General features: G+C 42.0%; 1 protein-coding gene across 2 annotated transcripts in view; it reads left to right on the top strand.

Annotated features, from left to right (window-relative positions):
* The window catches only part of UNG (uracil DNA glycosylase), a 26,497-nt gene extending 10,433 nt beyond the window's left edge, over window positions 1-16,064 (top strand). For both annotated transcript variants that reach the window (XM_068239441.1, XM_068239431.1), the window contains exons 2-7: window positions 1,444-1,650; window positions 6,042-6,137; window positions 7,429-7,526; window positions 10,590-10,678; window positions 13,089-13,267; window positions 14,957-16,064. In XM_068239441.1, coding sequence (XP_068095542.1) covers window positions 1,444-1,650; window positions 6,042-6,137; window positions 7,429-7,526; window positions 10,590-10,678; window positions 13,089-13,267; window positions 14,957-15,097 — 810 coding nt within the window. In that variant the 3' untranslated portion in view covers window positions 15,098-16,064. The remainder of the gene's footprint in view (window positions 1-1,443; window positions 1,651-6,041; window positions 6,138-7,428; window positions 7,527-10,589; window positions 10,679-13,088; window positions 13,268-14,956) is intronic.

Raw genomic sequence — 16,064 nt, 5'->3', positions numbered from 1 at the left:
ATAGGCTACTGTTTCACAGTCTGGCAAAAATGCAAGTTTTAACCTTCACCTGCTTATTAACCCCCTTGGCGGTATGAAAAATACCGCCAGGGGGAAGCGCAACAGGTTTTTTTAAATTTTTTTTTTTTTTTTTTTTTTTTTTTTTATCATGTAGCGAGCCGAGGGCTCGCTACATGATAGCCGCTGCTCAGCGGCATCCCCCCAGCCCCGCCGATCGCCTCCGGCGATAGGCGATCAGGAAATCCCGTTCAAAGAACGGGATTTCCTGGAGGGCTTCCCCCGTCGCCATGGCGACGGGGCGGGATGACGTGGGACGTCATTGGGAGACCCGATCCACCCCTCGGCGCTGCCTGGCACTGATTGGCCAGGCAGCGCTCGGGGTCTGGGGGGGGGGGGCTGGCTGCGTCCAGCAAAAAAAAAATTAAGTAAATCGGCCCAGCAGGGCCTGAGCGGCACCCTCCGGCGGCTTACCCCGTGTCACACACGGGGTTACCGCCAAGGAGGTTAAAGCGGATCCGAGATGAAAAACTAAATATAACAAGTGACTTGTCTATATATCTTATCTAAAGTTTAGATAGTTTACACAGCAAATCTATCTTCAAACAGCTTCAACAGTATATTAATATTTTTTCCTGTGATACAATGGGAGCAGACATGTTTTCTGCTTGTCACTATTACACAATCACACACACAGGCAAGCTTATCTGTATCTAGGCATGCTAATCTGCATATTCTGTGAAAACTCCACTCTTATCTCCTCCATTACACAGGCAACTGATCTGTATCTGCACTGCAGCTCTCAGATTGTGAAAACTCTGCCTCTGAAATCTATAGCTAGTAACACCTTTTTCACCTGCCCAGACTGAAATCCCACAATCCCTTGCAAGCGCCAAGGCACTCTGGAGAAGCTGTGGGTGTGGCTTATTTAGTTTATAGGAAATTAGGGTATTAAAACAAAACAAGTATTTGGCTTGAGGAATGCCCTATAAACTATATGTAAGGAACACAATTATGCAACGAGTAAAAGTTCATCTCGGATCCACTTTAACTGTGTAAATCATCTTTTATGTTGGGAAGTTTTGCTAAGCAGTTATGAAGCTATGTTTGACTAAAATCTTGTACACATGAGCCGACCTGTGGATGACCTCTTGGGCAATCAATCATTCAGAAATGCCAAAACAATATGAACAAGACTGGGGTAGCTCCTGTAACTAGTCCTTTTTTTTTTTTAACTAGCAAGATCCTAATGGTTCATTTGCACATCCGTTGTTTCTGATTAGTCTGTAAAAGTAATTTTGGATAATGGGACAAACCAATATTTTTTCTTATCAGCATGTCCGTCAGTTGGAAGTAAATAATGGCTCAGGTGTACAAGGCCTATGCTGTTACCCTTTGTGGATTTTAACCCAACTCTGATCGCTATGTGCTAATTACAATCCACAGACGACTCCTGTTAAAAAGACAAAGGGGAATGAGGAGAACAAGCCATTAATCGTGTCACCTCCACTAAGCCCTGAACAGCTGGATCGTATGCAGAAGAATAAGGCGGCAGCACTAGAAAAACGTGCCGCCAAATTTGTGCCAGAAGGATTTGGTGAAAGCTGGAAGCAGGAATTGGTTGCTGAATTCACCAAACCATACTTCATAAAGGTAATGTTAAAAGTCGACCTGAAATCTTGCACAGGACTGAAGTAATGCATACAGAATTGCACCCCGTATGTATTTAGAGAGTGTTTAATTCCCCCTCATTTGTGTCTGTCTAATCACAAATTGTAATCTGATCTTTCCACTGTGCCACATGACTGCATGTGGCAGAGATGGCAGGTAAGGCCATTTGAAAGTGTTGGATGTTAACAATATGTCTGCTTCCATGAATTAGGAAATAGAAAAAGTGCAGGATTTTTTTTAGGACTTGTATCAGGTGTAACAAATGTTTTTTGTGTAAAGATTATTATGCTGTTGCATATCTTTTAGAGCAGAGTGCACGTTCTGAGTTAAAGTCCGCTTAAAGAGACACTGAAGCGAAAAAAAAATTATATTATTTGTATGTGTAGTACAGCTAAGAAATAAAACATTAAGATCAGATATATCAGTCTAATTGTTTCCAGTACAGGAAGAGTTAAGAAACTCTAGTTGTTATCTTTATGCAAAAAAGCCATTAATCTCTACAACTTTCAAAGTCCTGGAGAGGGCTGTTATCTGACTTTTATTATCTCAACTGTAAGTGAACTAATTACTTTTTCTCTGCCAGAGGAGAGGTCATTAGTTCACAGACTGCTCTGAAAGAATAATTTTGAATGCTGAGTGTTGTGTAATCTGCACATATTAGAGAATGATGCAATGTTAGAAAAAACACTGTATACCTAAAAATAAAAATGAGGATATTTTCTTTGCTGCTAATCTTCTAGTAATTATTCATAGTACACAACCAATTCACTATATCATATTTTTTTTTTCGCTTCAGTGTCTCTTTAACCCTCCTGGCGGTTTGCTAAAAATCCGCCAGGGGGCAGCAAATCCTTTTTTTTTTTTTTTCTTTTTCATGTAGCGAGATAAGGTCTCGCTACATGATAGCCGCTGCTCAGGGTCATCCCCCCAGCCCCTCCGATCGCCGGAGGGAGATCCCGTTCAAAGAACGGCATCTCCTGGAGAGCTTTCCCCGTCGCCATGGCGACCGGGTGGGATGACGTCATCGACGTCGTGACGTCATAGGTGACTCCGATCCACCCCACAGCGCTGCCTGGCACTGATTGGCCAGGCAGCGCACAGGGTCTGGGGGTGGGGCGGCCGCGGCGCAACGAATAGCGGCAGATCGGCGGGTAGCGGCAGCGATCGCATTGCACACGTAGCAAAGTGCTAGCTGCGTGTAGCAAAAAAAAAATTATGCAAATCGGCCCAGCGGGGCCTGAGCGGTGCCTTCCTATACAGAGGCTCCCTATGCTACATGATTTCTGTCATTTGGCACTGTATTGGCCTGAGGAAGCGGGCTCAGACCCGCGAAACACGTTGCCTGTGCTCAAATAAAAATCTTTTGTAAGTTTACAGAGATTTCGTCATTGAGGTAAGATACCTCGTTTTTCTTTTTTGTTTTTAAACTGTTTTTAAAAGCTTTTATTCAAATCAGGGCGCCTCTTTCCCTTATTGTTCAGTTATATCCCCGTACATGTTTGTCCGAGGGGTGGTGACAGAACACCCGTTTTACCACGGTTAATGTTTTGTCCATCCTTTTCGTCTAAGAGAGCGACCGCAACCAGGTCCGTCCAGGACCACCCCGAGTGGAGTCGGGTTTATGGTCTCCACCTGCTTCCTGTGGTCGGTTGCCCCTTGCAACCCTCCTTTTGTGAGTAGCCCTTTAAATCAATTGATTTCTCCACACACCTATTATTGACATACTGCACTATCTGGCTCCCTTTTTTGTCTCCTGTATTTTTTTTCCATAGGGTGCCAAGACACCCCAACCACGATTTGCTGCCTTAATTTTTCTGCCCCTTGCATATAGTTTATTGGGTATCCTTCCCCTCCCCTCCTCATGCTCTTTTACATTTTATTTATTACCTAATTGCATGTAAATGAATGTATCCGCCCACAGCTCCTCCAGCGCCTAGGCATTCTGGGTCCCATGCTGCATGTGCTCATGTGAGCTCAGCCTAGGGAGGGGTAGGCTTTTGCTGAAGCATACACAAGATTTCAGAGGCAAGAAGGCAGAACAGGGAGGAGAGAGAGGAGTGGAATTTTCACAGACTGAGGTATGGAGATGCAGAGCAGCTTACCTGAGTGATGACAAGCAGAATATGGCTGCTCTCGTATCACAGGAAGAAATATTCATATACTGTTGAATCTGTTTGCAGCTAGATTTGCTGTGCAAGCCATCTACACTTTAGATAAGATATATAGACAAGTTACTTGCTATAGTTAGTTTTTCATCTCTGATCCCCTTTCAGGGGCTAGAGACTGCTGGTACGCAAGTGGTTAAGAAAAGTGGTGTTTCAGTTTAAAGTGTCTCTGTAAGGAAAAAAATAGTGCCCAATTTTGGGTACTTACCTCAGTACAGGGAAGCCTGTTGATGGAGCACTGCACAGGTGTAGACAACTTGCACCTGCGCAGTACCCAAACGGGTTTGCCTTTTTCGCATGAACGGTGGCTACATGCTACTGCGCAGGCAAAGGATACGAAAGGAAATGACAGATTGATAAGGCATAGAAAACCATGACTTAGAGAGTGGATGTTATGATTTCAGATAGGTCCTGACTCCTGAGTATTGAACAAAATACAGCAGGGGTCAGGAACCTTTTTGTCTGAGAGAGCCATAAACGCCACATATTTTAAAATGTAATTCCATGAGAGCCATACAATATGTTTCAAACTGGGACAGTAGGGCTCGGGTCCCTGTTGCCATGGTGATGTGTATACAGTTGGTCTGCCGGGCAGCGGAAGTGTCAGACGCGTCTTCAGCTTCTCTTGGGTTTCAGCAACATCATCAAGTGACAGTAAGCCTATTGGGCCAAGCAAAGTGCAGGGATCTTGTTCTACAAAGTTACTGGACCTGACAGGATCCAGGGTGGGACAGTTGTAGCAGCTGTTTGTTTTGGGGGGAGCGCGCGTAAGCTAATAGCGCATGCTACAGCAGTAGCATGCCTACTTAAAACATTTTACTCGCACTGCCACACTAAGCTGCGCTGCTTGAGCAGTGTAGCTTAGTGAATCAACCCCTACTGATTTGTCTGTGAGCCAGATGCAGCCATCAAAAGAGCTGCATATGGCTCCCGAGCCATAGGTTCCCTACCCCTGAAATACAGTATAGTGGGGATTGACTTGTGTATTGTTGCATTTCCATGGTTTTCTGTATCCTAATAGAAGTTGATTTTTTTTTTTTTTTAATGCTATCACTGGACACACTCCCTGATCTTGTGTTGCATGTGTGATATCATGTTAACACCTAGTGAATGAGAGGGTTGGGGGGAGTGGTCAGGCCATCTGTGTGCACCTCATTGACTATCTCAGGTAGATGATGTGATGGGGAAAGTGTTTTAACCTGTTCCAAAAAAATTACTTTGTAATCTCAACTCAAAATGGAGCCAGACTGTCAGGTATTTTACACACATTTTTTGAAATAACTGAATTATAATTAGATAATTACTGATTGTTGCTACTAGTTCTTAGCTATCCTGCATAAAGGCATTATGCACTTTTAAATACCATATATACTTGCTTATAAGCCAAATTTTAGCACAAAAAAGTGCTGAAAAGTTGCCCCTTTGGCTTATATGTGAGTCAGACAGTGGAGTGATGTATGTGTGTCTCTCTCTCGCTCGCTCGCTCTCTCGCTCGACACCACTAGTGGGCGTCATAGATATTTGACATTGCTACAGTGCTCAACTTGTTGCAGGGTCTGATGGGCTTCTGATAAGGGGGGTTTGCCTTCAACTAGGGGGCACATCTGGCTATGGGGGGCTGCCTTCAACTAGGGGGCACATATGGCTAGTTATACTAGGTAGGAGGATGTCTCATACTGGAGGCACATCTAGCTATTTATACTGTGGAGGGGCTATACTGGGGAGGTAGCTTATATGCGAGTCAATCACTTTTTTTTTTGGGGGGGGGGGGGGGGGGGGGAGTGGGTATCTTGGCTTATACACAAGTATATATGGTGTTAGTGAAAAGATAATTTCTGATTTGGTTTCTATAAATTTATTTCTTGATTTACCAGTTTGTAGAATTTCTTTGCTGTCCATGAATTGGCTGAGATTATCATACAAAGCAAAAACTTCTCCGTGCACTGTTGCAAAAACTCAAATTTTTCTAGACCAAGAAGTCTTGTACTGGACAGCCGCTAACACCATTACCTGTGTGTAGGTTTTAATTTTTCATCTATCTTACTTGTGTTTGCTGATAGAGGAAAATGTATAGTTCTAGCCACACTCGACACTGCTTCTGGGGTCTAATCTGTCTTATTGCATGGTGTTTTGAAACAAAGCATTTTTCTTTTCCTTGTCTACTTTAGTCATCTAGTATCACAATCCATTTCTCTATCTCTCTTTTAGTTGTCAAATTTTACCTCTGAAGAACGAAAACGATACACGGTGTACCCTCCACCACATCAGGTGTTTACATGGACTCAGATGTGTGGCATAAGAGATGTAAGTGTCATTATTTATATGCAGAAAACGAAAAAGATGACGAGAAAAATGCTGGGAAACAGTCTGTAGAATCTCCACGACTTCCCGTTGAAATACCGGGGATACCAGTAGGCACAGTAGCATCCTGTATAAAAGCTCTAAGCATGTGAGCCTGCTGGTTTGTCTACACACCTTTCAAGATAGCAATCTAATATCTGGAGGAGGAAGCCACAGCCAATTGTTTCTTACAAGCAATAAGTTATTAACATAGCACTTTCTTTCAGGACTGTTCAATGTGCATATTCTGCTCTGTAGGTTTTGCTCACTAGTGCATAAAACAGAAAACTAAGCAGAGGAATTTATGGATATTCCTTCAGGTACAATGCAGACCACACAGGCATCGCCTTTGTTTTCCTTTTTTACCCACACAGAAGCGGGTAGTCTAATGCTCATCAGTCAGCTAGTTTTGTACACCCATTGGGTCTACAAAACAAGTGAGCACAGGAGTTCAGATGCAAGGGATGGAGCCAGGGACACCAGGAATGCTGATAAAATGTAATTAGCGCATCCCAGGTAGGGAGTGCCAGTTAGAAATTAGCAAAACTAGTGGGGGTCAGTGCAGTGGCATAGCAATAGGGGATGCGGAGGTTGCAACCACACAGGGGCCCCCAGACCAGAGGAGCCCATGAAGGGCCCTCCTTCGTCCACCTTAACTTTTTATTGGTGCTATGCTGATAATGAACACCTCTATATGTGCCTTACTCTGCCTCTCTGACACTGAAACTGTCCTTGGTTGGTTTTGGAGCTTCATATCAAAGTGCTTGTGGCCCCATGTAAAACTCGCACAGGGGGCCCCAAGCTCCTCAGTTATGCCACTGGATCAGTGAGTATCCACCCTGCACTTTAAATGCAGAGTTATCCTTTAATATAAACTGGTATTGAAAGGAGGGGGTAAATCTGAGAGTTAAGGGGATGGGTGGCAAGCAAAGAACACTTGCCCATCATTTGTGCAGAATATGGCCTGTGGGCTAACAGCTGGAAAGTGATGTATTAAAAAAACAAAAAAAACCTGATACAGTAATAAGCTTTTGTTAAACTCCTTTACACAATAATAGACTGAGTTTCATGCACTTCTGTGACAGGTAGTCCACTACACTTGTGAAACTTTTTCATGCCATCTAATAAAGGAAATTCCTAACCCTTCCTGATGCTTTGACTGTACACCTCGTCATAAATAATTTGTTGTTTAGTGCCCTATTTGCATGATTGTTAATATGTATGCCTGATAAATGTGTTTTTAATTTTGCTGTAGGTGAAGGTTGTGATTTTAGGGCAGGATCCTTACCACGGACCTAATCAGGCTCATGGATTGTGCTTTAGTGTTCAGAAACCTGTACCACCCCCTCCCAGGTGTGCATATTTACTGTTTTATACGATTATCTTGCTTATACGAAGTTTACTTTCATTCAACAGACTAAAAAGGCACAGTTTGTGTAACCTAGACATGAGCTCTGTTCATAAAACTTCTCATAAATGACTTATCACCTAATTGATAAAAATAACCTTTCAGCACGTTTTTACAAGCAAAATAACCACTCAAAGTAAGTTGTTCCTGATTAAAGATGAACTCCAGTGAAAATAATGTAATGAAAAAAGTGCTTTATTTTTACAATAGTTATGTATAAATGATTTAGTCAGTGTTTGCCCGTTGCAAAATCTTTCCTCTCCCAGATTTACATTCTGACATTTATCACATAGTGACATTTTTACTGCTGGCAGGTGATGTCACTGGAAGATGCTGCTTTATTTCTTTATTTAATTACAAGAGGTCAGCGCTCACAGCCAATATAGAGCCAATCTGCCAGTTCACCCTCTCTTCACACTAAAATCAATATAAAACAAGAGATGGCGCTCTGGCATATAATATGCATAAAAGTTGTCACTCAAAAGTCCTTGTGCAATACACCTAAAATTATAAAATGTCCATAAACATTTAAAACTTTGTTATCTTCATCTACTATGAGACTGTGATCTGCTGCATATCCTGTCAAGGTTGCATGTGAGTGGACCACCACCAACACCCTTTGTGTGCCACTCACCGCTGTAATAGACCAACTAATGGTCTATATGCACCTTGGGACCGTTCCCGGGTCGTCCCCCACCACTCGATCACAATGGTCTCTATATCCAGATATATCTTCTTGAGCAATAGTATCACCTCAATGAAAGATACTCCACATAGCGTAATACTGCTAAAAACGTTTTAATGTATAAAAAGCAATTGCACTTACAATCTCCAATAGGTCATAAAAGCATAGAGTGATTTTGGCACGGGCTCTCCCCCTCATTGATGGCCAGGCTGGCAGGCTTTAGACCCTTTTGCTCCTCCGCTGCGCACACGGTAGGCTCTGGGAGACCTATTTGCCTGTCCTCACCACCTCAAGCCACTCTGCACCACGCCCGCTTCCGCTCCAGACTCCGCCCTATCGATTTCGTCACTTCGTGACTCATCAGGGGCACGGAGTCCAGGGCGTATGGCGGCAATGTTATAACGTAACGTACAACATAACTGTATTATTGGAGATTGTAAGTGCAATTGCTTTTTATACATTAAAACGTTTTTAGCAGTATTACGCTATGTGGAGTATCTTTCATTGAGGTGATACTATTGCTCAAGAAGATATATCTGGATATAGAGACCATTGTGATCGAGTGGTGGGGGACGACCCGGGAACGGTCCCAAGGTGCATATAGACCATTAGTTGGTCTATTACAGCGGTGAGTGGCACACAAAGGGTGTTGGTGGTGGTCCACTCACATGCAACCTTGACAGGATATGCAGCAGATCACAGTCTCATAGTAGATGAAGATAACCTCAAAGTTTTAAATGTTTATGGACATTTTATAATTTTAGGTGTATTGCACAAGGACTTTTGAGTGACAACTTTTATGCATATTATATGCCAGAGCGCCATCTCTTGTTTTATATTGCTTTATTTCTTTGGCAGTTGTAAACAGCTGTTATTTCCCACAATGCAACAAGGCTCCCACAATGTGATGTCAGACATGGTCCTGACATCACACTGTGGGAGGGGTTTCACCACAATATCAGCCATACAGAGCCCCCTGATGATCCATTTGTGAAAAGGAAAATATGTCTCATGGGAAAGGGTATCAGCTACTGATTGGGATAAAGTTAAATTCTTGGTCATGGTTTCTCTTTAACTTCATTTCAATATTACTTTTCTTACCTTAATTATATTACATGTTTGCTCTTTGTGAGCTTAAAAATGTAAAATAGATAAGGTGAAAAAGCTTTGTGAATCATGCCCATTGTCTTAAGGTCTGTACACACGCCAGACTGGAGGCAACGACGGGTCCGTCGGCGCCTCCCGCTGGGTGGGCGTTCCAACGACAGTCCGGCGTGTTTACGCACTGTCGGCGGACTGATACGGCTGTTTCTGAGCGATTCGCCTGGCGGATCGCTCAGAAACAGCCGTATCAGTCCGCCGACAGTGCGTACACACGCTGGACTGTCGTTGGAACGCCCACCCAGCGGGAGTTGACAACGGACCCGTCGTTGCCTCCAGTCTGGCTTTGAGGATTTTTTGGGGTGATGCTAGAGATCTATATCAGCAATCCACATGCCCGATGCTGGGAATACATGAGATTTTTCAGCAGATTTACTGTCCGATCGGTTTTCTGATCGATTTCCATTCACTTCTATGAGAAATCGATCAGAAAATAAATTGAAAATCAGATCGGACCTGTCAAAAGTTATCGAACCATCTATCTGCCACAAAATCTCATAGTGTATTCCCAGCATAAGACCATCAAATGTTAAATTGCTACAGGTCTTGAGGATGTCTTTAGGACACCTTGTTATGATGGCCACATGTGTGGCTGATTTTCAGTTTTTGATTCGTTTGTTAGAAAAAGCAGAGGAGTTGCTGTCAACCAGTGTGACAGTTGGATCAAAAGTGGTCCATACATTCCATCCATGGCAATTTCTTTTTTTTTTTTTTTTTTTTTTTTTAATAAAAGATTAAAATGAGCATCAGATCAAATACAATCAACAAGTCCCACTTTTAACACCTTGGGCATGTTCATTATGTACTTTTACAGTGCTGTGAAGTGATATTGACAGCCATTGTGCTGGCCAGCCTCTCCATTCTATTAAATACAATTAAATAGGGCTAGCCGCAGCAGTAAGGTGAGAATTGTGATGTGTGATCCCTTACCTTAGTAAATATAGGGCTAGCATATTATAGGTTGCTGGTCAGCTTTAAAGTTTTTAAGCTCTGTTATATTCCCAGTCCCATGTTAGCCACTTTCATTCATAAATAGAAACATTTGTGTTTTTCTGCTAATTCTTTCTGTCAGTTTAGCAGCCTAATGCACCATGTTACTTTTCTGAAATGTGGCTAAAATACATAATTTTTTTTTTTTTTTTTTTTTTTTTTTTTTTTTTAGTTTGGAAAATATGTACAAAGAACTGCAGTCTGATATTGAGGGTTTTGAGCATCCAGGACATGGAGATCTAACTGGGTGGGCCAAACAAGGTACAGTACTGCTATAAGTATGTATTGATGCCTGCATCCATTATTTGAGCTTTCCATTAAAGAAAATGTGCAGAGAAATAATTAAAAAGTCAGATACTTATCTATGAAGAGGGAAGGCTCTTGATCTCATAGACCCTTCTCCCTCCTCTCTTGGTGTCCTCCTCTCGGAGTTCTTGATCCAGCGCTGACCCCCATTTAAATTGCCTCCAGGAGCCCCCAGAAGGCTTCGGAAGCAAGCCTGTCCTCGAGTGATTCCAAAGATAAGTGACTCTGTACGGAGTATGCCTATAGAGCCCTGAAGGCTTATTCAACCAGTTAGTCGATACCTGCAACAGGGTTGATAATGCTGATACAAAGACACTGAGAGCTGACCAGGAGGGCCCCTATGATCCAGAGCCATCCCTCTCCATAAAGGAGTATGTGACTAAAGCAATTGAAAAAAACGGGGGGAGAAGGCTTGTGTGGGAAACTGTCCTTATGCCCACCGCGTCCCCATCATTTGTTACCTAAATGCCCTCCTGCAGCCTATTCTGGTTTCGCGATCTAGGATGCAAGCAGCCGGGCAAACCACTGCGCGCTATTGTGCAACTGGCCAACCTGGAAGAGGCTGCAGGGGGACATTTAGGCAACAAAGGAAGGGTTAGAAGGAGAACGTTTTTCCAATTGCTTTCGGCTCTGGTATCCTTTAAGAGCATGTGTCAATCATTGTGTGCCTGCAAATTTCTGTTTTTCCAACACCTCTTCTATGTGTCCAGAGGTTACTGTAGGCACACAAGGTCAAACAAGCCAAAAGATCAGCTCTGATGTTAGTTTTTTCAGTTCTGCCCGCCACATTGCACTAAAGCCACCTTATCTTCTACTCAAGGAGAGCTTACATAGTGATGATATGGTGGTTAGGTCATAAGTCAGGACTCACATTAGCGTATCAGGGATTGTGTGCAGTCCTTTATTTATATCGAGCACCCTCATGCTACCTGCAGACTAGCGACGTGTTTTGCGTGGGCGACAGTGGCATATATGTCACATCATGCAGGAGCTGGGTGAATGGGGAGAACAATGCCCTTAGCCGTCCGAGGGGGTTGGAGCTAGCTGTACACTGGCTGGATTCTTGGCAGAGGCAATGGTTATCGGCCAGATTTCATTTAGCATGTGTACAGAGCTTCATGTCATGAGCATGCATTCATATGTATCTTTTTGTCAGGGAACTGTTAGTGCTGTCCAGCCAAATCAAGGGACCATAAGAATGTGCTTGTAAAAAGTATTTGGCTTTACAATGTAGATTCAGTGTTGGCCAGTTACAGGGAAGGGGGTGGGGTTTGATGGAAAACTATATTATTTTAATCTCTTAAGGTGGCCACTAACTGTCCAATTTCTAGTGACAAATCGTTTGAGCGATCAGAAATTCTGATCGGATTGCTTGTAAATAATCTCTATTGATGGGCACAATCTATTACAAACTATTATAAAAATAGTCATGTGATTGGATTTTCGTCAAATCAAAATTTGGATTTTCTTGTTGGTTGTGATGGGAAGCAAAGATTGGTTTGTTGATGGTGTAATGAATGAGTTTTCTTCTGATCAGAATTTTCTGATCGCTTGAATGATTTTTCACTAGAAATTGGATTGTTAATGGCCACCTTTAGGAGCACACACTTTTATAAATGTAGCTTTGGTAGGTAATCAAACTATGTACCAGTATTTAACCAGACGGCTCTGGCACCTCTGCTTCATTTTTGCAATAATTACGTATAAATGATTTAGTCAGTGTTTGCCCATTGTAAAATCTTTTAAATCCCTGATTTACATTTATTACATGGTCACATTTTTACTGTTGGCAGGTGAAGTAACTGCTGCTTGCTTTTTTAGGCAGTTGGAAACAGCTGTAAACAGCTATTTCCCACAATGCAACAAGGTTCACAGACAGGAAACTGCCAGGAGTACCACGGTCCTCAGTTTCTTGTGGGAGGTGTTTCACCACAATATCAGTCATACAGCACCCCTGATGGTCTGTTTGTGAAAAGGAATAGATTTCTCATGTAAAAGGGGGTATCAGCTACTGATTGGGATAAAGTTCAATTCTTGGTCGGAGTTTCTCTTTAAGGACCAGTGACCTTTTTGTTTTGTGCCTTGTGATTACTGTGATTGGCTCACAGTAATCACATGGTCAGGAAGGTCTGCTGTCACTGAGAAGGCAGAGCGAGCAGGTGCAGTGAAAGAACGGCAGCGAGAGGGATTTGAGAGCACAGAGGTGAATAGCTGGAATCTACTTCCTGTCAGAGCCGAACAGCCACCCACAAGACGTAGATTTCAGCTACGCTGGTTTGGAAGTGGTTAAAGATTGATATTTTTGTGTAATATTTAATGGTGAATGATTGCAGTTAATAGTGAAAGAGATAATTTTGTCCCTCAGGAGTACTCCTATTAAATGCAGTACTGACAGTGAGGGCACATAATGCCAACTCACATAAAGATCGAGGCTGGGAGCAGTTTACAGATGCAGTGGTTTCCTGGCTGACTAAGAACCTTGACGGCTTGGTCTTCATGCTATGGGGAGCCTATGCACAGAAGAAGGGAAGCAGTATTGACAGAGTAAGTAATCTTTCCATTATCGCATAGCAAGCATCACATTATTGGTATTTTCCTTAAACAAGTTACATTATAAATCAACAGGTTACAATCAGGACCTACAGTGGATGCATTATAAGCATACCTACCACAGTTACATTTCCTTTCCCATTGGACATCAAGGAGGGCTTCCTTAATTAGCTCAATGAAACTCTGTGGGAGTAATGAGCATAGACACATGCTGGCACTCATGCTTTACCCTTGAATAGGTACTGACAACTCATCTAGAAGGTTAAACCTGCTTGCTTATATCAGCCATGCAAAGTATACTTTGTGTAATTTTAACTTGAATCTTTCAGGTTAATCTCTCTTCGTGTGCTGGTTGTCACATGACTGTAGTACGCTAGTAACTGCTTGTTTAGCAGCATTAACATAAAACCCAATCCCAAATCCTTCCAACGCATAGGTAAGGAGTGTAATGCTGATAAGGAGATTGAAACTCTTGTAAAAGATGTGTTAAATGTTAAAATAAAGGATGCAATTATGTGGGGAAATACCATAGACACATCTTGTCTAAAATAAAATGTTTTTAAATTGATTAAATGATAACTCTTTATTTTCCGGATAACCCTCAAATCTACAAGAAGCACATATGATGTCGTTTGGTTTTAAAGGTGTTTTGGAAACTTTTTTAACCACGTTTTTTATTTACAGGACTTTTTTAGTTTGATTTTATTTATTTTTTAGGTAGCCTTGCAAATTTTCCATCACTTTTTTTACTAGTCAAAATCAGGAGTGGGAAATGAAAAGCAAGTAATTCTAAGTTACTTCAGAATTATGAAAATGTATCCAGCTTGAAAACGGACCAATCAGATCCCACCTTGGCTTCAGTCACTTGATCCATTTTCAAGCTGCATTAATTGCAAAATATTCTATTAAACAGTATGAAATGTACTAGGTGAGTATTAGCAGTATTGCTGTACGTGTTGTTGGTGGAACGCTTGGTGCTGTTCTCCGTAGGTAGTTGCTCTATCTAACTAGTGATGAGCGGCTGCATCTGAGGCCACATTTGGAATCTCTACCTGCCCTCCACACACAGAATAAAATAGTGATACAAACCATATTGTGCCTAGTGTGTTGGAGCTGCTGTATGCATAATGGGGTTTGCAGCTCACCCCATCCTCCCACACTGGTTTACCATATTGCATAGTTTACCCCTTGAATAGTCCTGATTGTCTGGATTAAAAAGGGGACTAAAATGGGTATTTCTGGGCAGCTTAATTGTGATCCATGAACCCCTGCATTGGTTAATATAGCTAGGCAAGCTTTGTAAAAAGAGGAACCTAAATGACAGCTTGTCTGCTTTCGTGCGAGTTTTCTGTACAGAAAAAACAATTTCACCTGAGAACTCATGTTAATCAATGAGCCAAGTCACACTTCACTGCTATTTTTGCGCACAGTAAAAACTGACATCTTGCAGTTTTTCCTATCCATTACATTAGCTGCTATGAAAAACTGTGTGCATTTTTCTGCATATAAACACACATGGTGTGCAGAAAAATGTGCACAGAAAACTGAAAGACAAGTGTGTTCTCTGCCTGAATCTATGAAAATCCAAAATGAATCATAACAATAAGTCTTATTAGTAAATGTATGTGTGGAGCAAGCATATGTATTGCATGCTACCTAGTATTAACATATCATGTTTTACAGAAACGCCATCATGTACTACAGACTGTACATCCTTCCCCTCTGTCGGCTCATAGAGGATTCTTCGGCTGTCAACATTTCTCTAAAACCAATGCTTACCTGCAGAGTATGGGGAAAGGCCCCATTGACTGGAAGAAACTGTGATCTTTGTAACTACAGCCAGAGGCGTCAGACCTATCGCATAAGCATTAATCTCAACTTCATTAGCAAACTACAGTTGGCAGAAATGATTCTGTTATAAGAAGCTAATGAGTGGGACTAGGTTTACATTTTCATGTTATTATGATTGTTCTCATTACAGGTGACTTGAAGCTTGTTTACACAAAACCTCTGTTAGTTTGATTGCCTTGTTCTAAACACTGAAAAAGCTTATCCTTGGTTTGAAATGGGTCTATAAATTCTTGTGATGTGCCTTACCCAATTTTATAGCAAGCTGGTATAACCCCATTATCTACAATTTTATTAGAAGTAAATGTGCCTATACCATTTCAGTACTGTTAGTATCCCTGTGACCCACTTCTACAGCCAACACTGTCGTTACCATAAACATGTTATATTTTAAGTGTATGTTTCAACTTCTGCTTGTTGCGTTTTTCAGATTTTCATATTGTAAAATGTATGCAGATCAGTATTGCTGGGACGTTTCCAGGAGACAGACCTGTTGAATACATGTTGAGTGTACTTGAGGCCTGGAGTTGATAAACTGCAGGCATTTTGATAGATGAAATGGCAGTTAAGAGCAATGTTGACATTTTGCTTGTTCTCATCTGGGTCAGTTTTTAGACTCTGTTTTGAATGGTTATTAATGGATTGCAGGTTCCAGATGGCAGCAGTGACATTTTAGTTGTTAAGCACAATTTAGTATTCAGGATAATCTACAACCACAGGGCGGTTGGTTGGGTCATAAATTCTGTTTCTATAGTTCTAGAGTGGTGGCCTACTTTAAAGTATTTAGCTTGTTGGACAGGTGGGGTTAAAGCCCCATTAAAACATACCACCTGTCAGAGGTATCTTATTAGCTGCTTGAGGCTGGGAGCATACTAGGCAGTGCAGAAAACCATGTGTTTTCTACACTGCATTTGTGTTTTGCTGCATTTGCGGGGGGGGGGGG

The sequence above is a fragment of the Hyperolius riggenbachi genome, chromosome 1, assembly GCF_040937935.1.
Source record: "Hyperolius riggenbachi isolate aHypRig1 chromosome 1, aHypRig1.pri, whole genome shotgun sequence".
NCBI classification, from domain to species: Eukaryota; Metazoa; Chordata; class Amphibia; order Anura; family Hyperoliidae; genus Hyperolius; species Hyperolius riggenbachi.
The sequence above is the reverse complement of the archived record's forward strand: the minus strand, read 5'-3'. Positions and strand labels throughout refer to the sequence as shown.